Source organism: Cynocephalus volans, chromosome 15, assembly GCF_027409185.1.
Source record: "Cynocephalus volans isolate mCynVol1 chromosome 15, mCynVol1.pri, whole genome shotgun sequence".
In the NCBI taxonomy this organism is placed as follows: Eukaryota; Metazoa; Chordata; class Mammalia; order Dermoptera; family Cynocephalidae; genus Cynocephalus; species Cynocephalus volans.
In genome coordinates, this window is record NC_084474.1 from 49,773,958 (window position 1) to 49,800,146 (window position 26,189).

General features: G+C 38.9%; 1 protein-coding gene and 1 pseudogene across 2 annotated transcripts in view; both read left to right on the plus strand.

Moving 5' to 3' along the window:
• The first annotated feature begins 401 nt into the window (after positions 1-401).
• Positions 402-26,189, plus strand: part of ESRP1 (epithelial splicing regulatory protein 1) — a 54,659-nt gene continuing 28,871 nt past the window's right edge. For both annotated transcript variants that reach the window (XM_063079686.1, XM_063079687.1), the window contains exons 1-11: positions 402-650; positions 1,112-1,240; positions 2,513-2,626; positions 5,872-5,986; positions 17,960-18,058; positions 18,195-18,249; positions 19,497-19,607; positions 19,725-19,857; positions 19,959-20,001; positions 22,214-22,515; positions 25,456-25,674. In XM_063079686.1, coding sequence (XP_062935756.1) covers positions 519-650; positions 1,112-1,240; positions 2,513-2,626; positions 5,872-5,986; positions 17,960-18,058; positions 18,195-18,249; positions 19,497-19,607; positions 19,725-19,857; positions 19,959-20,001; positions 22,214-22,515; positions 25,456-25,674 — 1,452 coding nt within the window. In that variant the 5' untranslated portion in view covers positions 402-518. The remainder of the gene's footprint in view (positions 651-1,111; positions 1,241-2,512; positions 2,627-5,871; positions 5,987-17,959; positions 18,059-18,194; positions 18,250-19,496; positions 19,608-19,724; positions 19,858-19,958; positions 20,002-22,213; positions 22,516-25,455; positions 25,675-26,189) is intronic.
• Positions 2,758-2,856, plus strand: LOC134364293 (U6 spliceosomal RNA; annotated as a pseudogene).

The window sequence follows — 26,189 nt, forward strand, 5'->3', positions numbered from 1 at the left end:
CTCGCCCTCGCCTCTCCATTCATCCAGCCATTGTCTCCCGCCCCCACTTCCCCCTCCCCTAGAGGGAGGCCTCCTCCCCCATCGCTGCCACGTCGTGGTTTGAAGGAGCCAATGGGCCGGCGCCGCCAGGTGTCTCTTACCTGCACCACGTGGGGGAGGGGAAGGGGGCGGGCAGGTAGGGCCACATCCCAAAACAGAAAAGCTTTCAGCCATTGCGCGCCACCCGGGGGTGCAGCCCTGCTCCTGGCTTTTTGCATAGACACACGGGCAATTGAATACAAAAAGGGCAGGCCTCCTGCGCGCTCCTTCCCACCCCCCTTCCTACCCTGGGTGTGGAACACCGGCCAGGTGTGGGCTGGGGTGGTTGGTTACCGCCTTTTGCACCGGCGGCAGCGAGGGAGGGGGGGGCGCTCTTTCTTTTTCTCTTGGAAGAGGGTTTAGCACAGGTTTTCTTGTTCTTGCTTCCACCTCACCTCACTGCCTCCCGACCCCCCTTCTCCCCCTCCCCACCTATCGTCATGACGGCCTCTCCGGATTACTTGGTGGTGCTTTTTGGAATCACTGCTGGGGCCACCGGGGCCAAGCTGGGCTCGGATGAGAAGGAACTGATCCTGTTGTTATGGAAAGTGGTGGATCTGGCCAATAAGAAGGTATTTGTCCACGTTTTTGTCCAAATGCAAGGAGTGGGGCAAGAAGTTTGTTGTAGAAGTTTGGGGGAGGTAAACAAGAGCTCTTGTTTGCCCACTTGTGAGGCTGGACACGAGGCCTAGAGAATCTAGAGTAAACCAAACTTGTTGGCCACCCGCCTTGGAGCCATTTCAGTCCTATGAAACCTGGCTCAGGTGGGGAGGCTGGTGCTGCCGAGCCGCGTTCTTTGCCCGTCGGGAAACTCCCAGCTGAGACCGGGTGGGGTCCCTGAGGCCCCGAGGTCTTCCAGGGCCTTTGCTACCTGATCCGGGTGGGGGTTGGGGGGAGGCGACCGGAGCGGCTGGAGACGACTGAGCTTTGATTCCGCGGCCGGACCCCTAGAGAGCGAGAGGGAGGAGGGGGACGAAAGAGGCTCCCGAAATGGGCGAGGGGGAAACTGACCCCTGCTTCTCTCCCTCTGGAGGTGGGACAGTTGCACGAAGTACTAGTTAGACCGGATCAGTTGGAACTGACGGAGGACTGCAAAGAAGAAACTAAGATAGACGCCGAAAGCCTGTCCTCGGCGTCGCAGCTGGACCAAGCCCTCCGACAGGTGACAGCACTGGGCCACGCCGCCCACCCGCAGCCGGGCCCAACCGCACCAGGCCCCACGCCCTCTCGGGGCGGTCCACGCGTGTCCTTGGGGCGGGGTGGAGAGACGCCTGGCTGCATAGGTGGGAGCCCGGCCTGGGGACCCCGGTGTGCCGTTTGGGAGGGGGTCGCTGCTCTTCGCCTCCCCGTCCCCCGAGTCTTGGGCCGAAATTCGCTAGTTTTCGCGTTTCTGGGGCCAGGGAGCGCGTTTACCAACCGAGTGACGAGGGGCATTTGAATCCTAGCTCCCACGTCTCCAGGTCGCGACCCGGACGCGACTGTCCCCTGCCGGGGTTTAGGTCTGAGACTCAGCCTTGGGGCAGGGGGTCCCGGCGCGGTGTGCAAGAAGAGGCCACACTTTGGGTTGGAACCTGAGGTGCCTGCCTGCTTTCAGGCTTCTGACCTCCCGAAGAAAGGCTCAGTTCCATCATTTCTTTTTTTTTTTTCCTGGCGGCTGACCGTTCGGGGATCCGAACCTTTGACTTTGGTGTTATAACACTGCGCTCTAACCGACTGAGCTAACCGGCCAGCCCCATCATTACTTTAGTGGCCTTGGTCCCAGCGCGGGGGAGGGTTTGCGGGTCCGAACATGTAGGGCTGCTCCTTGGGTCTCCGTGGAACTGGTGGAATCCCCTTATTGGAAATGAGGTGACATAAAAAGCTGCTGCTGTGGGGTGCTGACGGGTGCCGGATCCGGGATAGGGCGGGGCGCTGAGCACCTGTGCGGGGATGAATGCCCTGCGCTCAAGGCCTCCACCCGTTGCGCACGAGTTGCGAGTTACAGGAGAAAGGTATTTCTGGGGTGTATTCCGGGAAACGTGTTATCAGACTTTTCAGAGGTCTGAATACCCATTACCCACATTTGTTGATCAGAAACTGGTATCTTTGTTAAGGCTGAAACATCCAACCGTTTTTTAAAAAAAGTAACACCAGGGAATGATGTAATCGGAAGGCAACCTGCTGATGAAACGAGATCTCTAAGTCTTGAATGAATTTATCGTAAAAATAGAAGAGGGACGGAAGTGGGAATACAGGCACTAGCCTCTTCCAAGCGGAAACTGCAGATTGGTCGGAAAGCTTCCCCACCTACAGGAAGTTAGACAGTGTGCGGGAAAGAAGCCTTTTTGTAATGTTGCCCCAGCACGGTTTCTCTGGTTATCCCTAAGTGGGGCCACTTTGCAGAGTTTGTAAATCCTGCGTCAGTTACATCCCTGTGTATGTCTTTTTCTTTCAGTTTAACCAGTCAGTGAGCAATGAATTGAATATTGGGGTAGGGACTTCCTTCTGTCTCTGTACTGATGGGCAGCTTCACGTCAGGCAAATCCTGCATCCTGAGACTTCCAAGAAGGTAAGAGTTCAGGCTTCTGGAAAAACGGTTGGACCTTTGGGGTGACTGGAAGCTTTCTTTAAAAAAGAAAAAAGTTTATCCAGATTTCTCCTATTAAAGAGAGTCATAAGAGGAGTTACTCCTCAATCGGTGCCTGCTTGGGCAGCCCGTAAACCAAAATTGGATACAGAGAAATTAGCATGGCCCTGTGCAAGGATGACAGGCAAATTCATGAAGCGTTCCATATTTTCCCGTAAATACGTACAGTTGTTATGTGTCAATCAAAAATAAAATAAAACTTAAAAATAATTTCAGTTTGGGAAGGTGAAAGAGCTCAGGAAATGGATGGTGGGGACGGTTGCAAAATACGTTAATCTACTTAATGCCACAGAATTGTACACTTAAAATTGTTGAAATAGTAAACTTAATGTTATATGTATTTACCACAATTAAAAAATGCATGACAATTTCATAGAGATGTTTTAAGATTCCAGTAATTTTATAGGTACCTTTTGGTGACTTTTTGTTTACATCAGGTTTTCAAGATGTTTGATATTCTCCCTTTTCCAAAGCTAATATAGGGTCTGAATTTTTGACATTTAAAATAACTACAAGCAGAGAGGAAAGAGCTGTATTTTAACACATTGCAGTATTGCTACTTGTGTTGAAAATGCTTTATCCTGAAAAGGAAGAAGCAGAGAATTCAATTAAACCTCTTTAATTGTATTTCTAATCATTTTGTTAAAGACGGCTTAAATGACTTAACCATATAACTAGTGAAAAATCTGTAGCACACTTCGCTTTGTCTGATTTTAAGTTAATGTTCAAAACTGAATCTTGTATCAGAACAATAGGGTCAGCCCTGTCTTTTGCCTCTGCTCATTTTTCTGACATGGAAAAGATTATGGAGTGAGAAAATACAATCTTGCTGTATATAATGTGATTTCTCTCCTTGGGAAGGATACTTTTGAGGGTCTGTGGGAAATGGAAGTGCATAGACAGCAGAGCCCGTGTAGCCAATCATTGCTAATATAGTTGCTCTTAACAACTTAAATTGGTTTGAGCTGTAGCTTCTTACTGTGTTCGGTACTGAGCTTGAAAAGATAGAAGTAGGAAATATTCAGGTAACTGTATGAGGCAAGTCTTGCAATGAAGGATGTAGACAATTATGGATGCAGGCAAGTGAGTAGTCAGTGCAGATTTTATTTTTATTCCCTCAAATAGGGAAAGGTGGGAAATGAATTAAATGGAACACTTTTTTAAAAGTTTGAAGGAGAAACTCAAGTTCCTGTGTCTTGAGAAAATCATTCTTTTTCCAGGATCCTTAGTAGTTATTAGATAAAAAGGGGAGGGACACTTTTTAAAAAAATTAAATGCTAGGCCAGTTGCTATAACCTTCATTCAGAAATAGATGCATTTGAGAATTATTCTGCCCCCGCCCCCCATATGGGAATGGACAAGGCAATCCTTTCCCTATTGGGCCGGAGGAAAACAGCTGTTTTCATTTTTGTAGATGGACTGCTTTTGGATGTGCTAAAACCTCTGGAGAAAAATTAAGATGTTTTCCTGAACCACCTCTATTAGGATTTTTATTAAATTCAAGAAGCTAAAACAATTAATTTAGTTTCATAATGAAAGTAACTCTATATTCATTCATGGAAAACAGGGAAAATGGTAAAACATAAAAGAAAATAATCCTGCCACTCAAATATATTACAGTGTTTTTTTCTAAGATGAACATATTTTTTTTTTTTTTTTTTTTGTCGTTTTTTCGTGACCGGCACTCAGCCAGTGAGTGCACCGGTCATTCCTATATAGGATCTGAACCCACGCCGCGCTGCCAGCGCAGCACTCTACCGAGTGCGCCACGGGCTCGGCCCTAAGATGAACATATTTTGATCTATTCCTCCAGATTTCTGTAGAAGAGCTTTATTTTTACAAGGAGCATTCATACTGTACAAACATTTTTAGCCTACTATATAATTTAGTGTAACATCAACATTTTTTATAAACACTAAATAAAATATCCAGTGTTTTAAATGGATATAACTATTTAAATCAATCCTTTATTGTTGGACATGTGAGTTGTGTTTTTACAAACAGCTTTCACTTATTTATTTTTTTTGGCAGCTGGCTGGCAAGGGGAACCAAACCCTTGACCTTGGTGTTATAAGGCAACAGCTCTAACCGACCAGCCCATTAAATGAGCATTTTTGTAGGTAATTGTGAGGATTTGTGATTCTTTTGGAGATTAACTCTTGAAAGCTGTGATCATGATACAATGATACTGATTTCAAATACAGTGTGAGCAGGTCACATCTAATAGAATTCAGTAGAAGACATTTGGATAGGACACATTATTACATAAATATTTAACAAACATTAAAAAGTCTTTATTTACTTGATTTTCTAATGTACAAATAGGTAGAAAGTCCCGGTAAGTGAACACGAACTATTTTGAAATTTTAAGAAAAATCTAAATTTAGTTTTTTAAAGAATTAGAAGTTATTAAATGAGGTTTTTTGTTGTTGTTCAGAAAAAAAGGAACAATAGTATAATATTTGCCCAGACAGTTGAGCTTTGTTTAATAAATGCCTGAGTGGGGCTAGTAGCTAAGAACAGCAGATAATTTTTCTCCTTTGCCTTTGAGATTTGTGATATATATTTAAGTTTAATTTGAGTTTTTGGGTATACCCAGAATGGTGGTCAAGAAGCCTAATGTGGGACTATAATTTGGCACAAAAAAATCCTTTTCAGTTAAACCTGAATTTCCTATCTTAATTTAGTACTGAAAATATGCATTATCAGAACACAATAGTTAGAAATCTATGTTGTATAACTCAATCCTATGTCTACACTTAGGCATATGTATGAAAACTGAGAGGGCTGATATTGCTGCCTAAAAACACAGATGGCCTAGAATTATGATGGCTGGAAAAAGAGTGTAGTATTACCACCCAGAAAATATAGAGTATGACAGGCCAAATGTATTATAGCTTCAGAAATGTTTTGAATGGAATGCATAATAGAGCACAAACATTGTAATGCATTGTCTTAAGATGAATTTTTTTCCTCATGAGACTTGTACACAGGACATAATATGGTAATACGAGCAGCTATTAAAAATAAAGCCACTCTTACATTAAATTTTAAATTTTTAAAAATTGTGCTAAAATATGCTTGTATTCAATTGTTAGGTTTCTAATTATTAGAGAAACTTTGAACCTAATTTACCTAGTTAATGTTTCTACCTTGTCCTTCCTCAGAATGTATTACTACCTGAATGCTTCTATTCCTTTTTTGATCTTCGAAAAGAATTCAAGAAGTGTTGCCCTGGTTCACCTGATATTGACAAACTGGATGTTGCAGCAATGACAGAGTGTATCCTTTAAATGATTATCCAAGAATCATTTGAAAAGATAGCTCCAGAAAAAAATGGTAATTAAAGAAACTTTAAAACGTTTTAAACTTTGTAAGCATGTGGATGAAATTGGCCTGTCCAAAATTTGTCTACTGTGCCAGGAGTAACTAAATAGTACAATTGTAGGCATCTTTCAAAGTGGTTATAACTACTTGAACGGTTGGATGGATTTCGAGATAGATTTTTGTGAGGTGATCACGTCTAAAATAGAATTCAATTTCAGATTGTGGGAAGCATGTGGTGTGTGTGTGTGTGTGGTGAATTGGAGAAGAATGTGAAGACATGACTTTCTTTGATGCAGATCCTAAGGCTACTTGTTCTTGATTATCTTGGTTTTAGGGTTTATTTTGGCTCTTTTGGAATGGATAAGAATTTATTAAAATAGTGGATATGTCTCCTTTACAAAGTGCTGTTCACTGGTCCCCTCTTTTAACTTCCCCTGAGTTTCTCAATACATACAAGATCATGGTGATTTTAATAAACCATATTTGGAGATGATAAAATGGTGTCCAGATTGTCCTCCAAATTCTTCACCAAGGTAGTAAATTTGGTGCGTTATATACTGTAAAAATAAATTTTACAATCACAAATCTCGTAATCATGAATGACCCGTCATCTTATATCCATTAAGTCCTTAATGTGCTAACTAATAAGCAGTCATGTGTTAATATATCAGATATGAAATTAAGTAATGGTTAGACGACTCACCCAAAACCATTGTGAGAATCCTCATGAAGTAGACTCTTAAGTTACTTTCAAGAACTTGTGGGTCATAGATGCTTATTCTTAAAATTTTTCATTCATTACCAAGAACAAAAGCCTGGTTTTTGTCTTATTTCAAAATTTCTTTTCTGATTGAAAAAGTTTGTTTGCATATTTTTCATGAGTACTTGCAAGCAGCTTAAAACCATTTTTACTTGCTTCCTTCCTGGGATCAGCTGGAGTTTTGGTTTAGCATCACCAGTAGTTCAGGGAGGAGGGTTGAATAAGCTCATTTTGAGGGAATGTCTTATAAGAATTTCATTAAAAGTTTAGGACAGCAGAAAAATTCTTACTAGTTGTTTTGCTGGTTTTGTTGTTTTGTTTTGTTGGTTTGAATGCTGTATTAGTCAGTTTGGGATGCCATATACATACCATAGGCTGGGTGGCTTAAGCAACAGAAATTGACTTTTTCACAGTTCTGGAAGCTGGGAAGCCTAAGATCAAGGTGCCAGCGTGGTCAGGTTCTTGTGAGGGTTCTTTCTGGCTTGCAGACAGCTGCCTTCTCTGCATCTTATGTGGTATACACGTATACACACACGCACAAACCCGCCTAACCCCACACCCATCCCACTTATGAGGCCACAGTCCTATCTGATTGTGGCCCTCCACCCTTATGACTTCATTTAACCTTAATTACATCCTAGAGACCCTATCACCAGATCAGTCACATTGGGGGTTAGGGATTTAACACATGATTGTTGTGAGGGACACAATTCAGTCCTTAGCATATGCTAAACTATTTGACCAGGTACAAAATAGAGAACAAAAATGTCTAGGAAAAAGTCAGTAGATAGTGGAGGGAAAGCCTATTAAGTTATCTTAATTTAGAAAAAGACAATTTCAGTAGGAAAGATAATACGTTAAGAATTGTTTATCCTTAAATATTTAGGTTCCTCTTTTAGCAAGAAAACCTTTCCCTAGTGATAATTGGTCAATATACTAGTAAAATTTTCTATAGTTATAAACAGGAGGTGCCAATAATTTCTCTATCTTTTAATCCTGGCTCTAAAACTCATATGTTGGCAATACTTTTTAAAAGTGCAATGGAGGTGAAAATCAGAAATATTTGAGTACAGGAAACAGATGAATTGTGAATAAAGCTAAGTTGGGCTTCATTTCAGGCACTTCACACCTGAAATGTGAGGGAAAAAAGCCTTATGGCCACTCAGCAATGCATTCATTGAAAAAACAACAGGAATTTATATTTCTTAAAAAATGGTTTATGGGCCAAGCCCGTGGCGCACTCGGGAGAGTGTGGCGCTGGGAGCGCAGCGACTCTCCCGCCGCGGGTTGGATCCTATATAGGACTGGCCGGTGCACTCACTGGCTGAGTGCAGGTCACGAAAAAGACAACAACAAAAAAAAAAAAAAAAAAAAGGTTTACCCCTCACCGGCCAGCTGCCAAAAAAAAGAAAAAAGCTTAATTATTGCCTCATTTTGTTGTTTTGCAGCTGGCTGCTACTGTGATCCGAACTATTATCTAGTGTCTTTTGGATATACATTGGAAGAGTCTTAGATTTATAGTTTTATTACCAATTAAAAAGCCGATTTTAAGGGCCGGCCCCGTGGTGCACTTGGGAGAGTGCAGTGCTTGGGAGCGCACGGGCGCTCCTGCCGCGGGTTCGGATCCTCTATAGGAATGGCCGGTGTGCTCACTGGCTGAGCGCGCTGTGGGCGACACCAAGCCAAGGGTTGCGATCCCCTTACCGGTCACAAAAAGACAAAAAAAAAAAAAATGGATTTTAGTGTTAACTGTTTTGATCAATGTTAAGCTTGCATGTTTTCTTTCTCATTTAACAGGTTAGAAATGCTATTAAGCTTTCTTGCCAATGATTTTTATTTTATGTTGCTGCTGTGGTCAATTATTTTATGACTCCTATTGAGAGAAGTCATTATTTCCCTGACTAGGCCAATTCCTGAGGTCAAAAGCAGTCATACCAAATTTGAATATCAACTTGTGCTCATCTATGCAAGGTATTTCTGCACTGCCTGAACTGAAGAGTTGTTTTTCAGACCACTAAACATTTTTCTTGCAAATGTGGAAATAACACTGAATTTGGAAACAAAGGTAGTCATTAAACATCCTGATAGTTTTGCCAAGTAGATGGAGAATCATCTGTTCCTGAGGGATTACCTGTTAAACTTGGTAAACCAGTGGGGGAGGGAGAGAGGCTCCTGCCAACACTGGGAGGGGAGCAAGTAAGAGGATATTCATATGCAGGTTGATGTGCTTTACTTAATTTTTCTTGCTCTGAAATAGTTGTATTCTTGATTATTTTTAGATGAGGGTACAGAAATATCTATTTGTTTGGAATGTCAGTGACTTCGCAGTATTCTTAGTATATTGGAAGTATGCTTTATTAACTTTACATCCAAGTAATTTTTTTCCCATTTTTAAAAAATTAGAACTTTATTTCTTAGAGCAGTTTTAGGTTCAGAGCAAAATTGAGTGTATAGAGTGTTCCTATATAACTCCTGCTTCACACACACATACACAACCTCCCCCACTGTCAATACAATGCACCAGAGTTGTACCTTTGCTACAATTGATGAACCTACGTTGACAAATCATTATCACCCAAAAGTCTGTAGTTGACATTAGGGTTCACTTTTGGTGGTGTACATTCTATGGGTTTTGACAAATGTATGGCATGTATCCACCACTGTAGTATCAGTGTACTACAGAATAATTTTATTGCTCTAATAATCCTATTCATCCCCTGGCAACTACTAATCTATTTTACTGTCTCTATCAGTTTTGCCTTTTCCAGGATGTCATATATTTGGAATCATGTAGTATATAGCCTTTTCAGATTGGCATCTTTCACCTAATAATATGCAATTAAAATTTCTTTGTGTTTTTTCATGGCTTGATAGTTCATTTCTCTTTAGTGTTGAATAATATTCCATTGTCTGGATATACCACAGTTTATCTACTTACCTACTGAAAGACAGCTTGGATGCTTCCAAGTTGTTGCAATTATGAATAAAGCTGCTATTAACATCCTTATGCAGGTTTTTGTGTGGACTTAAGTTTTCAGTTCATTTGGGTAAGTATAATTTAAATACGATTGTATGGTAAGGGTGTAATTTTTTGTATCTCACTGTGCTTTTGTGTTTAAGACAGATTGAGGGTAGGGGGTAAGAAAAAGCAATGAGGCCTTGCATTTTTTTAAATATGTAGAACTTGAATAACATACAGTATTTCAAAGCAGTTATCAAAGAAAATGAAAATGTTGTCATTTTCTAATGGAAGAGGAAACTGAAGCCCGAGTGGCAGAGTCACAGAATCTGGGCCTGCGCGGGCCCTGCCACTCAGCAGCTTTTCCTTTCTGGGAGTTACTTGTGTTCTCTAAGCTTCTCTTTTATCTTGGGTGTTCCCAAATGAAAGCTTTGTAAACTATGAGGGCTATGTAAATGAAAAAAGTATGACCACTTTGATAAAAGAAGGGGTTTAGGAATTTCTTGAATGCAGTTTTGGTTCTTATGTTAGCACTCCTTTCCCTCTTTTGTCTTTGTGTTTGTTCTGAAATTCATTTCTGGCACTGGTGTTAGGCTTCTCTGAGTTATTCCAGTTGCACTTCTGTTGCCTGCTTTTGAGTAATGCAATCCCAGCTGAGAAGACCTCATCTAGCAGGTGAACTGTGGGGCGCATTTTGTAAGCTTTTTTCTTCATCAGGTGAAGTGGGGAGGGTATGATGACAGGGATTGGGGCTGTTACTGTGATTTTTCTTTTTTTCTTCTGTGATTTGAGGAAGAATTTACTTTAGATCCCTTGGGGAAATTAATACTAGTTGTCTCCTGCTGAAAGGACATTTTGATTATGGTGCTATTTGTATAAATGACTTCTTCTTTTTTTTTTTTTTTTTAAAAAAAGTGCAACCTTGTTTTTTTCCCCCACTAATGTTGGATGGAATTACTTCCTCCTGATTTCTTAAACTTTTTTTGTTAGCTTTGTTATTCATGATCTGATTTATTCTCATTAATCAAGTCTTCTACCATTGTTTTCTCTTCACTTTGCCAACCCTTTATTAAGAACTTATTTTTATTAAAGTATGGTAAGGAGAAAAGGTAAAAGAAAAGAACTGTCAATTGGGTGCTTCCTATATATCCCATCAATAGCTTCACAACATCGCAGTGGGTAGGTATCACCCCCATTTTATAGCTGGGGAAACCGAGCCTTAGAGGTTTTGTCTTAGGTAAGATGCCCTGGCATCTACCTGATACAAAAATCCTGTTCACTGAATATACAGAGATCATTCATGGTTGGCTACTAAAGTAGATGATCTCCCTTTTAAATTTGTATTATCTTGTGTTTCCTCAGCACATGCCAACTAAGCCATTCAGCAGTAAAGTGAAGTTAATTTTGCAAAATTTCTATTTCACTTTACTCATAGGGTATTGCATTCATATGTGCTGTTTAACATGATTAGCAAATGCCATTTTACTAGTGCAGCTTTCCACTATCAGGATTAAAAAATTATTAAGCCACTCCTGCTTGTCCATGGAAAGGTTAGTAAGAGTGGGTGTGTGTGGGTGTGCTTGGGTTTGGGCGTGTATGCCCATATGCATGCTCTACTAGCAGTGTGTGACATTGGCGTTTTTTCACATAGCTTAAAAATGGAGATAGTATCTTCAATAACTGAGCTATGGAGTCGGTTTACTGAGGTCAGTTTATTGTACTCTCCAGCCTCAGTTTCCCCATCTTAAAATGGGTAAGGAACAATGAGTGTATGCAACCACTTAGCCTGGCCTGCCCCACACTCTACAGAGTTGATTGCGATTTTGTGGACTTCACCAGGTTGTTCGGTGTCTCGGAAGAGAAAAAACAGCTGCTAAAGACTTTGCAAAGGACTTCCTCATTGATTTAAGACCTTATTTAAACCATTTTACACTTAAAATGTTTTTTAACTTCATGTGAGACTGCATATAGACCTTTCCAAATATCAGTTACATGTTAGTACAGGTAAACTTCAGGGTTAATTTGGCTTCTCCATTTGTAAAATATAGTGCGAATGTGGCTCATTCTACACTTATGTGCATATTTGTTCCTATCAATTGAACTGGGCCTTTGAAATTGTACTTCTTTGCCCTGCTTAAGAGGTGGAGGGAAGCACTGAATCCTCCTTAGTATCTTTCTGCGTATGAGACGGATTTTAAATATAATCAAGTGTACAGTTAAGCTGCGTTAGTTGTTGACCTTGTTAGCTGGAGGGGGAAAGAATTCTCTTTGGCATCACAGTGGCATGATGTGAGCCAAATCGGCAAATACGCTGGCTTGTGGTCTGTAATAAGTTAAGTGACTAGAAGTACTGTATAGTCCTTTCCAGCATTCAATGTTATGTTAATTTAGTGTGGTTCATTTTAATTATAAAATAATGTAGTTTAGTTTTAAAATGTGTGTTTGGGAACTTCAGGATAATTTTTTTTGTTTTAGAAGGCTTTAAAAGATTTGTTTTGTTATCACAGTCTCCTTTTCCTGATTTTTCTCTCCTAATATAAATGTCTTTTTCTGAAACAAAGTGTTTCATCTCGTTGCATTCACTGTTACCTCCATCTTATTTCTTCTTTGTCAGATTTCTTTGAAATTCTTTCACATGGCCCTTCATTACAATAATACCTACTGGAAGTAATATTTGCTAGGTAGGCCTCTTATTTTTTTTCTGTTGAAAAGAGTAAGCCTCTTAGACATAGAGTTAAAACTACAGTTTTAAATTCTTTCCCCACCATTTTATTACTGGTATAAAAAAATTTTTGTTGCCTTGGCTCCTATTTACAGTGACATTCTTGATTTGCTTCTTTTGAAGCTCACTTTAAAATATAGCAGATAATGTATACAACCTATTTTTTAATTATGCCACTCATTTAAGGGTAATTTATCACTGCTTCCCCTTCTTTCCTACACGTAATTGTAGGAAATGCAGTTCTTGGAGCACTAATCAACTTTTCTCTTGCTGTGTTTTATGTGTTTGCTATTCCTTTGTTCATTAGCATAGGTGTTTTATTGTAATATGTCTGGAAATATGTGTAATTTGCATTATACTATAAATGAGAGTAAACAGAGTAGAAAGGGAAGTAACAAACTCAACTTCTGAGGGAAAAATGGCTTTGAGATGGAATTTTGAATTGGGATGTAATTATAACATAGTTTAGACTTGTTCCACAGTTCAAGTATTTGTTATTTTATATGTGATTCTCTTAAATGCAAACTAAAAACTTAATTTAAAAAATTTGTTATTTACAAGTGTAAACTGGGTGTACTGAAACCAAATGAGTCCATTTTCAGGCAGTTAGGAAAGATAACTGGTATTTTGGTAGATAAGCTGATATCAACGAACTTTATAAAATTTTTCTCTGAATTATACCTTTAGCTAATGTAAGTGTGGGTTAAATCTTCAAGTCTGTTTTGTCAGTTGTGGCACTAAGTAAAGCATTCTTCCTCTTCAAATACAGACCAAGTCTCTTAACTTCAAACTTCTGTGTAAATGTAGCACTTTGCTGGATTGTACGACCAGATATTACTTTTGTTCCTACCTGGCTGGTTGTACCCTTCCTTGTTTCTGCGTGGCATTTCTCATCTGTAAAGCTGGCTAAGCCTGTTTCTGCTGTTGTGGCTGCCTCCAGGGCAGATGAGTCAGTTGCATGACCAGCCATAAATCAGAAGCACAGACTCATCTTTCCTTCCCTCAAGATCAGACGTGCAGCAAGTAATTCAATATATAATTATAAGTTGATAGGGGAAGGAATTGGTGCTAAAGCTTTTTTTTCATTCCCCTTTATTTATTATTTGTGGCCAATTCTGGTAAGGATTCCTAAGAAGGCTCAGAGAGAGAGAGAGAGAGTGAGTGAGTGAGTGAGTGTGTGTGTGTGTGTGTGTGTGTGTGTGTGTGTGTGTGTGTGTGTAAGGCAGTGGTTAACTTAAAAGTTGTGGATGAATTAAAAGTTGTTAGCAACTTAGGGCTGCTGATCGTGGTGTATGATGGCTTGAAAGGAAACATGTTGGTACGTGTTATGTGGAAACAAGTTAGCCAAATGTCAAGAACATATTCTTAATTAAAAAGTAGAGTTAAGTAAAATGATTCTTTAGCCACCAAGCTATTTCTTTTTTTTTTTGTTGTTTTTTGTTTTTTTGTCGTTTTTTCATGACCGGCACTCAGCCAGTGAGTGCACTGGTCAGTCCTACATAGGATCCGAACCTGCGGCGGGAGCGTCGCCGCGCTCCCAGCGCAGCACTCTACCAAGTGCGCCACGGGCTCGGCCCTCACCAAGCTATTTCTATACAGATAGGACACTTTACATTTTTACTTTTGATCTCTATCTCCTTTACTTGGCTATTATCTGTAAATTTAGAAAGCTTCTTGCAAAGAACTGCTCAATACAAATTAAGCAAAGCTTCTTATCTTGGTGCAGGGAATTGTGTACACATGGTCAAATCAGAACTGTAATATAATTCTATCTTCATTACCCACCAGCCAGGTGACTGGGTTAGTTACAGAACATCTTTAAATCCTACTTTCTTCATCTGCTTGGTTTTACTTATATCTGCCTTGCAGGGTTATTGTGAAAATTTAGAGGAAATAGATGGTGGTTGTCACAAAATGGTGTTTAATAAATGCTGTCACTTATTTCAGTAAAGAAGCTATAGGGGCTGTGGAGGGGGAAAGAGATCAGAGGAAGGTAAGGGCCTAAGCTCAGGAAATTTATAATTAAGTTAAGAAACGAGTAATACATTATAGGAATAGTATCTTTAATGGACTCTTAAATGATTGTCGTGACCTAGAGCAGTTAGGGAAGGCTTTGGTAAGAGTTACTCATGGTCTAATTTGGTTAGGGCATTAAGAAGATAAGAGTGTTTTACTGGGGAGTTTACCTGGGCAAAGGTGAGAAGGCTAGATACCTCTGGTCCTTTATAGAAGAAAGAAATGTAAGAATGGAATATACTCTTAGTGTATTATTTCCCCCAAGCTTAATTCTCCCCCAGTACTCTGTTTTGGGATGGAAAGTTATGATGTGGTAAACATTCCTGTGGCATTCTCTGTACATGGCCATCTTTTGGCAATCTCCATTCCTCTAGGTAGGTCAGCAAGCTTTTTGTGTGAAGAGTCAGATACTCAATGTTTTAAGTTTTGTGGGCCCCATATGGTGTCTGCTGAAATTTTATTTTATTCTATTTTTTTTATGGATGCTGGTAGGAGGATCTGAATCCTTGATCCTGGTGCTTGGTGTTATCAGCACTGTCTTCTTATTTCAGTTCTTTAAAAATGTAAATGTATTCTTTGCTCTAGGCTGCACAAGAGCAGCCTGAGGGTCAGGTCAACTCCTGTAAGTGGGCTCTTTTCCAACAGGTGTTCTAAGGTGCAGGTGTGTGCATACATACGGACCTCTGCTGATAGGGGTTTTACACGTCTCCCCATTTTGACACAGCATCAGGCTGCTCCTTATGCATTGTTTCCTTGGCTGATTTTCTCCCAGATTTCTGTCCAATAGTGGTCTTTCATATGTAAGAACTTTCTCTGAGAGATCAGTAGATGGTAAGGGGTGAAGTTGGAGATACTTGGCACTACTAGCTTATACTAGTGGTTCTCAACCCAGTGTGATTTTTGCCCACCTGGGACGTCAGTGTCTGGAGACATTTTTAGTTGTCATAACTGGGGGTGGGTAGAGGCTAACATGCTACTAAAAATCCTGCAGTACACAGAAAACTCCCACTCCCAAGAAAGAACTGTTTGGCCTACATGCCAAAATGTGTCAAATTTGAGAAATGTGGCTTATTTAATGGGGTTGGTCTCCATTTCTTGGATACTTTTCTCATTATTGTAGGCCCCTACCAGGCCAAAAATGTTATTAAAATTGCAGGGTTCCATACAATTGTTTGGTGGCAGAACTTAACAAGAGAATCTATGGCTAGTCTTAATCCTGTAAGTATTCTTAAAGTCCTTCCTACTTCCCCAATGTTTAGGACAGATGTCTCCCCTAACATCTTCATCCTTTGGCTCTGGTCTTTCTGTCCTGTCATCATATTCTTTGAAAATGGCACTGGATTAATAAATACTTTATAGTGCTGCCTTCTGCAATAATAATTGCAGAATAATAATAGTAAAAATAATAAATCATTAAAAAAATTTTGCCCCAGTTGGTGGTCATTGGTCTGTTGCTTAAGCATCTCCTGCAATTGATTTTCTAATCCCTCAGTGGGCAGCATATTGATTTCATTACTAGATAATCCAAAGGGCAGTGGGTGGGAGTGACGATGCAGAGATTATCTACCATTTTATCTTGGTGATTATCCTTTGAGAGTATATAAATAGGCATATGTGTGATGAGTTCAGATTTTTCAGTCGTAAATGTAGCCCTCAAAAAAGTCTGATTGTGGGTTGTGAAAGTATTCATCCGAGGGTTCTAGGAAAAAGGGGAGGACATCTCTTATTAAATGCTTGCTTTGTGCTCTGTGCTTGCTGTTTTTTTGTGTGTGTCTTTTTTGTGACCGGCCGCACCGTGCTCAGCCAGTGAGCGCACTGGCCATCCCTATATAGGATCCGAACCCGCGGCGGGAGCGCTGCTGTGCTCCCAGCGCCGCACCCTCCCGAGTGCGCCACGGAGTCGACCCTGTGCTTGTTTATCAAATTTAATCTTCACAAAAAGTTTAGGGAGGTAAAGATTATCACAGCTTTGACATTACAGATAAGCTGAAGTTTAGTGGGGTTAAGTAATTTGCCAAGGAACATATATTACATGTAGAAATGCAGCTGTATTCAACTGCAGAGAAGTGCAGCTGGTTGAGGGACAACACAAAAATGAGTTTGCTTCCTACTGTGGGAAAGCAATGTCTCTTTACTGGAGAAAGGAAGGAAGACGCTGGGGGATGAAACGGAAAGGGATTTTAAATTAAGAATGGAAGAGGATATTACTCACTAAATTAACTTTTCAGATATTAGCTGTAATTCTTGAAAGGAATTCTTGGTGAGAGCTCCCTGAATTGTCTTAACATTGTAACTTCTTAGTTGGCAGTAAAATAGAACATAAGGACCTTTTCTTTATATCTGCCTCCATTATTTTACCCATATTATAAAATACCAGTTAGAAAATGATATAAAATAAGACAGACATTCTAGTAACCACCACCCAGTTGGCTGTTATTATTTTAAACTGGAGAGAAAAGATATAGTCCCATAGTATTATCTTTGATATGCATTATACTTCATTGCAAAATTTATGCACACTTATGCATAATACAAAATGTGACTATAGTATAGAAACTTAAACATTCCAATGGCTGGCTGTTAGCTACATAAGATAACTATTGTAAGGGAGATATGCGCTTATTTTAAATCTTTTTTTTTTTTTCCGGTCCGCTGGAGGATCTGAACCTTTGACCTTGGTGTTACAATACCACATTTTAGCCAACCAGCCAGCCCCTATATGCTTATTTTAGAGAGATTGGTAATTCATAAAACTTCATGGAAATCTCTTCTGGTTTCACCCTCAAACGGAATTTGAGTCATGTGTTTAAGGGCCACATTTCCTGGCTTACCCAGTGTACTTATTATATGAAAAACCACATTGGCCAGTGTTGGCTGTGAGTATTTGAATTGTTTCAAAAATTTACTTTCAAAGGACTAGCATTTGCTGCCATCGAAAATGGGAGCAAAAAAAAAGAAATGCTCTAAAAGTATTCTAGAAAGGAAATTTTGAGTAAAAGTGGTGTCATGCAAATAGTGTCATCAGTGTCCATTTCAGACATTAAGCCAAAAATAAGTTTATTTAACACTTTATGGTCTTGACTGATGTAACCATATCTTTTAAGTCGGCATGGTCATTGCCTTGTATAGGCTGTAGAGGCGAAGGATTCTAATTAACTTTGTATACTTTATGATTTGAAACTATAGAAGTATTCAGTATCCATGCATTTGCTATTATTCAAGCAGAAATTTTATTACTGTTAATACCCTGGGACAGGATTGAGTTGCCTGTTTTACCCAAGAGGGCAGTTAGAAACTTCAGGAAGTAGGGGTGAAGTCCTGACTGATGGGAAGCATCCATTCTGAGATTTCTGAAGAGTTATCAATCTAGATGCATTTTACCTGGCTTCTTGGTTCTATATGAGCTTAATTTTGGGTTAGAAGTAACCTCATTTTACCTCTCCAAAATATTTCCTTAACTTCATCTCATAGGTTTAAACTTGGAGAAGAATAGTTCAGTCTCCCGATATGGAGCCTCTCAAGTTGAAGATATGGGGAATATAATTTTAGCAATGATTTCAGAACCTTATAGTAAGTATTACTGTTGTAATAACATGGTCCTAGATTTTGATCCCACCATCTTTCCCTCAACTATACTTTTGAATTCCCTCCCACAGCTTTGTCTACCTAATAGCTAAAGTAATGACTCATATGTTCTCATTTTTAGATCACAGGTTTTCAGATCCAGAGAGAGTAAATTACAAATTTGAAAGTGGTACTTGGTAAGTACTTGAGTACTATTCATTTGAGCTTTTTGATTTGTTTTTATTCACATTGTGACATTTAACTCCCCTTATATGTAAGTAACTTTACTAAACCTTTTGGCAATCATTCTTACTGTTATGTCATCCAGAAAAGATTGTATTACTTAAAATAAGCTTGGATATTGGGATTAAAACATAATGAAATAATTGGCATCTTCAGTCACTCTGACTTTATGTACATCATACATTTATATCTGTGATTCTTAGTTTAATCTCAAGCTGTCCATATTCACATTTGGAAAATTTCCAAAGGAAAAGTAATAGACTTTAAAATAATTCACAGTTTTTACTGAGATAATTTTACGTATGCTCTATCAGCTTCTACTTTAAAGGAAATCACTGGGGAGGTATATGAAGGGGTGTTATCTCTGTTTGTGATCACAGGTAGACATGTTTGATTTTGTAAATCACTCTAGTGAATTGCGTGAGATTGCTTGGTGCCTGAAATGAATAGAAACCTCTGACACCTTTGCCCGTGGAGAGACTTTGAGACCTATTTAGTTGTGGAGAAGGTGACTCATTAGGAAAATGTCCTAGGAGTACTGAAAATATGAACATGGGAAGAATAGAACATCAGAAGGTGTCAAAATATATAGTAGGTGATTTGCAAATGACTCATTAAGGTGTGGAGACTCTTAAGCATTTCCATAAACAGTCTCTGGGATGGCTTCTCTGTTTGTTCCCTGGTTTGATAGGGGAGATATTTTAATGGCAGACTTCTGACCTCACACACACATTCCTGATGTAGGTTAATTGCCAGCTCTATTGCTGCAAAACTGGATTTAAACCCCACTCATGTACTGGCTAGATCTGAGAATGAATTTAAACCTATCCTTCTCAATTCTAGGAACTTTCAACCATGAGGGTATTGGGAAAACTTTGCTTCCTGTGAGTGATTTTGGGTGCTTTTGAGTTAATGGCAAGTAGACAGTTCTTTAGGTGATAATAGATGGTTTGCTGGGTGAGCTAACCATGCTGGACCTGCATAGGCATCCATCTTTCTGTCGTGAACCACCTAAAGATTACTTTGAACTGTACTCAAATAAGTTTTGAGGTTATGAGAAAATCAGACAGTATTGCAAATCTGTCTAAACTCCAAATAAATAAGACCTCATATGTAACTAGCCAGATTGCCTTGCAGGGGGTAATAGGTGTCAGACTTACTAGCATTAATCGTGCAACCTGAAGTTTTGCTTCGTCCACAGCAGCAAGATGGAACTTATTGATGATAACACCGTAGTCAGAGCGCGAGGTTTACCATGGCAATCTTCAGATCAAGATATTGCAAGATTCTTCAAGGGACTCAATATTGCCAAGTTGGTTTTCTTTAATCTGTTTTACTTAGCAATGTCAAAGGGATAATGGGTTTTCTATCATTTTCTCTTCACTGTATTTTTTTTTCTACTTGCCATCTGTTTTTATTATTTCCAAAGGGGAGGTGCAGCACTTTGTCTGAATGCTCAGGGTCGAAGGAATGGAGAAGCTCTGGTTAGGTTTGTAAGTGAGGAGCACAGAGACCTAGCACTACAGAGGCACAAACATCACATGGGGACTCGGTACATCGAGGTATGTCCTTGCAGTCTGAGACCCTTGACATCTTGAATGAGTATTAATGTATGACGGCAGGCTCAGGAACTATGTGTTTAATGTTCCTTTACTTTTTTTAGGTTTACAAAGCAACAGGTGAAGATTTTCTTAAAATTGCTGGTGGTAAGTGCCTCTTATATAATGTGGCTTTGTTTAACAAGAATCAAAAATACCAAGAGTAGGTAAATAGGGTCATGAATGTTTTTTACTTGAGTACTTCATAAAGTTTGTGGAAAGATTTGTATTATCTTTTTTTTTTTTGCTGCTGGCCGTTACTGTATTATCTTTGAATTCCATTTTTCTATGAACTTGAAGTACACTTGTATTTCACAATGAAACATGGGAATTTTTTTTTTTTTTAAATAGGAGGAAGAAACACCCAATAGTATCAGTGAGCTTAATGTATAACACTTGCCCTAAGGCTTGAGCCAACCTACTGTAGTTAAATAGCCATTAAAAATAGTACTATACAAAGGTGAAATGGTCATATAAAAACCCTACAGAAAGGGAAAAGGTGGTTCTTGAAAGAAATGACTCTGAAATCTGCTTTCAAAGAGCCATACTGCAATACCTGGGATTGTTGCCTATCTGCTTCCACTTTTTCTCTAAATTTACTTAACTCATCGGTGGCCAGGAAAATGATATTATTGTGGTCTCTGGTATTTTGGAATATGCTGTATTCACAGTAATATGGTCAGAAAGGACCAAATATGGTCTTTATCCAATTCTTGAGTAATTCATACCCTTAAAACTTAAAAGTAATAGATGCATTAGAGATGTTGACGGGTTTGTCTTTTTTTTTTTTCTGTACATATCTACTTTGTAAGTTTGTATTGCTTTGTTCATATTTTATAACTTCCTTTCTTCTTTTAATGTATTATGAACATCTTCCTATGTTACTCAGTTTTCTTAAATGTTAATTGCTCCATAGTATTATATGTACCATAATGTTTTTAAACATCCCTGTTGGGCATTTAGAGTGTATTTCCAGCTCTTCAGTATGTTGCAGTGAGTATTTTTATGTCACTGTACATGCCATTCAGGATAAATCTCTGAAAGTAGGATTGGCTGAATCAAAGAATTGTGGAATTTTAAAAATGCTTTTGATACCTGTTGCCAAATTATACTAGGGTGACTTTCATTTAAATACAGAGTACATTTGTTCCCTGCATTATATAGCTGTGGCAAAAATTTTTGCAACTGTGGAACGTGTGGTAACAGCATCCTATTAGAAAATTTTGCTGGTTTATTTCTGTTCTGGCAGTTTGGATAAACACTAAGGCTTCAAAATTCAGGGTTTCAAGTTTAATAGAGTTTCTAAGTTCCAGGGCATTGTTTGATATTGATTGGGATAAAGTGTATTTGGAATTTCTGTGGTCTTACGTGGATCTTGGGGTTCCATGGTAGATGCATTGCAAATTATGTAAGGCAAAGTTAACTAATGTTCACATTGTTGCCTAGGATTTCATTGTACGTGGGCAGTGTGATAAAAATTTGCTATTAAGGGAAAATGTTACTAGTATATGAGTTGGCAGGATGTGCATTTGAGTATTTGCTACATGGCAGCACTGCGCAAAATGCTTTATGTTGGGCAGAATGTTAATAAATCCTGAAACTATGTGCCATGTATAGTCATTATACTATTCTCTCTGCTTGAGTGTGTTTGAACCTCTTAATAAAATATTCAGGAAAACAACAACAAACAACCCAGAGTGCTTTATAAATGTTAATCTATTTCATTCTCATAATTTTTGAAGGAGGCAATTTTATTTTATTTATTTATTTATTTGTCTTTTTGTGACCGGCCGTACAGCGCTCAGCCAGTGAGCGCACCGGCCATCCCTATGTAGGATCCGAACCCGCCGCGGGAGCAGTGCTGAGCTCCCAGCGCCGCACTCTCCCGAGTGCGCCATGGGGTCGGCCCTGAAGGAGGCAATTTTACAGGAGAAGAAACTAAGCACAGAGGTTTTAGCTTGACTAAAGTCCTACCCTAGTGAACAGTAAAGCCAAGATTGGAGTATTCTGGCTCCAGGATCTGTGCCTTTACCTACCACGATGACTCACTACCCCACTATGAGAAGAATAGATGGTTGGTCCATGATTTAATTGTCTGGCCAGCTTACCAAATTAAGATAGGTGTTTTATGAAAATGATAGGGAAAGAGTTTCAAATTTGGGGGAAGAGAATTGTGATTCCTAGAATGTTCTTATGAATTCAGTAGGAGTGTGGATCTTAATTGTGAATTCAAGACATTGATAGACTTTTTACCCTTTTAAATTTGATGAAGTTGATGTCCTAACTATTTTATCCCATGCTTCCTAATTGTTTTCCTTAGGTACGTCCAATGAGGTAGCTCAGTTTCTCTCCAAGGAAAATCAAGTCATTGTCCGTATGCGGGGGCTCCCTTTCACCGCCACAGCTGAAGAAGTAGTGGCCTTCTTTGGACAGCATTGCCCCATCACTGGAGGGAAGGAAGGCATCCTCTTTGTCACCTACCCAGATGGTAGGCCAACAGGAGATGCTTTTGTCCTCTTTGCTTGTGAGGAATATGCACAGAATGCATTGAGGAAGCATAAGGACTTGTTGGGTAAAAGATACATTGAACTCTTCAGGAGCACAGCAGCTGAAGTTCAGCAGGTTGGTTATTTAAGAGTATATTGTATTTTTGCATTAATATTTCTGCTTTATCTCTGAAAACAATTCTACGTTATTCGTTGTGTTAAAATAAAATTAGAAGAATACAGAAAGTACAACGGTACTTCCAACAGTTCATGGAAAAATAGAACTGAAAGATAGAAAATTTTCCACGAACTTTTTGAAGACCCTTCAAATGCATGAAAGTAGTCTGATTCTATAATCAAAAGATAGCCAGTGTTATCTTGTACACACAGAAAAAATACACTGTGTTTTTATATAACTGGAATACTACTGTAGATGTACTTTCTATTCTGTTTTTATTTTTTTATTATTTTCTTTTTTTCTTTTGTATTCTGTTTTAAAACAGCATATCTTGAAAGCTTACCTATGTCTAAAAAATTTCATTTTGGGGGCCAGCCCGTGGCTCACTCGGGAGAGTGCGGTGCTGATAAAAAATTTCATTTTTATTGATTTATTGATTTATTGATTCGCTGCTGGCCAGTACTGAGATCTGAACCCCTTGACCTTGGTTTTATCCACACCATGCTCTAACCAACTGAGTTAACCTGCCAGCCCCAAAATTTCATTTTTAAGTTAATATATCTCATGGAGGTGCATATTTTATTTAGAAATTCCTCTATTACTATAAATCTGGCTTGCTTTTTTTTTTTGCTTCCATAAGAAATTTCTACATAAACATGCTTATCAAACTTTCAATTTCTGATTGATTTTTTTTAGAATTGGATATAAGGTATGAGATTTTAAGGTTTTTAATGTCTTGCCAAATGTATTTCTCAAAAGGCTTGATCAGTTTCATATCCTGCTGGTGACCTTCTGTCCTGTTTTTGCTGCCTTTCAGAATTCAGAGTTGTTTTTAAGACACAAAATGGGGCAATCACTTCCCCTAAATATGCTAATATCCAGGCATCTATAGGATCTCAAGCCTTTTGACCATTCTTCTTGACTTCCCGGCTGAACATGTCTTCAGGGATCAATTTGCATTTCCGTTGTGATGAGAATAACATGACTGCTTTACATGGCTCTTCCAACTTAACTCTACTTGTGTCCTATAGTAAAACAGTGTCATTTTATTGATTGCTTTGGTCTTCTATGCAAGCATTTAGGATATTTTATTATTGCTTCTGTGAGTTCATAAAATGATTGTATCTAGCTTCTGCAGCCTATTGTATATTGTGATTTAAAATTATTGCCCAAAGTTTAAAACGTTTTTACCTACTGGGATGCCAAAAAGATTTTTATACCTAGAATTAAGTATAGGTGAAATTCTGTTAGTTCTGTGTTCTGTTGTACTGGTACTCTTGAACCCTACACTAGTAATATACTTTTACATAGTTTAAATAATTGTTTACCTTGTTGAAAATGTGTGTCATAAATTCTGAATCTCTAATTTACGGTAAATGGGCTTGAGGCTTCAAACATTACACACGTTCTTCCCGAACTAGAAGAAAAAACTTGAGATTTTGCTTTAGATCTTTAACTAGAAGTACAGTTTTGTGGAAGTTAGGGCCTAGAACGGACTACCCCAGGGCCTGAACTACCAGGTGTTGGTTTGACGATAGTATGGGCTGCCTCTATGTGACTCTACCTTAAGATGGTTTTTGGGTGTGGGTGACTTCCTCACCATTTCTCCATCCCTACTGATTTATTTATGACAAGTATTGAAGTATTCATAGGCTCTGCCACTGTATTCTTTTCATTACTAATAATCATTTCATTCAGTAGGTATTTGAGCACCTCCTATTCAGCAGGTATTGTAAGGTGCTTGGCCATTTCCTGCCCCGAGTTTGTTTGAAATTATATTGATTTTCTATTCTTGTTCTTCCAATAATTGTGCTGTGTCTAGAATGTATAATTTTTAATTTTTTCTGTCTTTCCTGGCATTTCTTTGGCTGTGCTGTGTTTGTTCTTTGGTTTTGTTTTTTTGGTCACCTTATTCAGATAGCAACTGAACAGGGTGCGAATGAGGAAATTAGTGCACATTTTGGGGAAGGGTTCATTGATTCATCTACATTTTCAGTTTATGGGATGTTAAAGGCTGAAATGGTTAAGTTGCTCAGAAAACTTGGAGATGATGCCACAAATGCCATTTGCACAAGGACCTACCTCCTAGTATTATGAACTAGTTGTAGTTGGCATGCTCTAAACTAAGACAACCTTATACTATGAGTTTTGACTAGGAGCAGTCCTTTCTCCAAGAATCACCTGGCCTATTATCCATTTTCAAGATAGCCAAATTCCATGTATCTAAAAGGTGCTCAAGATCCTCTATCTTGCCACTGTCTCCGATTCACATGGAAACTAAATTACTGTTTATCTTTTTGGTCACCAAATGATTACTTTTGGTACATTATCTGGTTATTCTGTCTTGTGCTATTATGTAGCATCATATTTTCATATAACCCAAAGTCATTGTTTGGCCTGTGATTCCTTTACTGGGTCATTCTCTATTTCTTGGGTTTGGAGGTATAGTGTGAAAATAATATTAAGGGAACACTTTCTACTGAGTGAAATAAAATCTAATAAATTGCTTCAAAAGTTCACATTTAGCAGTAACTCTGGATTTTTATAAGCAGACTTTAAGGGTATTTTTCTCAAGGTATGTAGTGATGCATTTGTGCAGGTAGACACATCCATAGTTTAATTGCATTGTGTGGTGTATAGTTGGTTGTATATGACAGAAGTGGGTGTCATGCTTTCCCAGTTGAAATGCATGAATCCCTTTTTCCATCAGTGCTTCTCAAAGTTTAATGTACTTATGAATCACCTGGGGGTCTTGTTAAAATGCAGATCCATTTTTACTAGGTCTAGGTAGATCTAGGAGTCTGCATTTCTAACAGGCTTCTCAGTGATGCCAGTGCTGGTCTGTAGAATATAGGAATAGCAAGGCTCTAAATCACTTCTGTTTTACTTTGAGTACAGGTGCTGAATCGATTCTCCTCGGCCCCTCTCATCCCACTTCCAACCCCTCCCATTATTCCAGTACTACCTCAGCAATTTGTGCCCCCTACAAATGTTAGAGACTGTATACGACTTCGAGGTCTTCCCTATGCAGCCACAATAGAAGACATCTTGGACTTCCTGGGGGAGTTCTCCACAGATATTCGTACTCATGGGGTTCACATGGTATTGAATCACCAGGTAAGAAAGTCGCTTATAGGGAAACTTATTTTCTTATCCTTTCTGATTATCAAAGGCTCTCTTTTAATAAAAATGAGCAAATAGTCCTCAGTTATACACTAAGTCTTTAAGGAAAGATTTAACTGTAAATACAAGAGGTCTTTAGGATGAATCCAGAAAGAAAGCTATCATTAGTCAATTCAAACTTAGGTCTCATTCCTTCATCACATATATCCATCAAATTATCAGTAGCATCAGGTAGGAGATAAATTCAGTCTACACAATATTTTTTTGTTGGAACTATTGATCTCTGCAACACTGCTGTTGTGTGAAAGCAACCATAGACAATATGTAAACAAACGAGAATGCCTGTGTTCCAGAACATTTTGGACCCATAGACTGTTTACAAATGGCTTATTTTATTTCATATATATATTAGACATCATGTTACATTCAATAGAATGCAAATTCAATGAGGACCTGTATTTACACCACTTATAACAGTATGGATTGTAACGGGCACTCAAATGTATTAA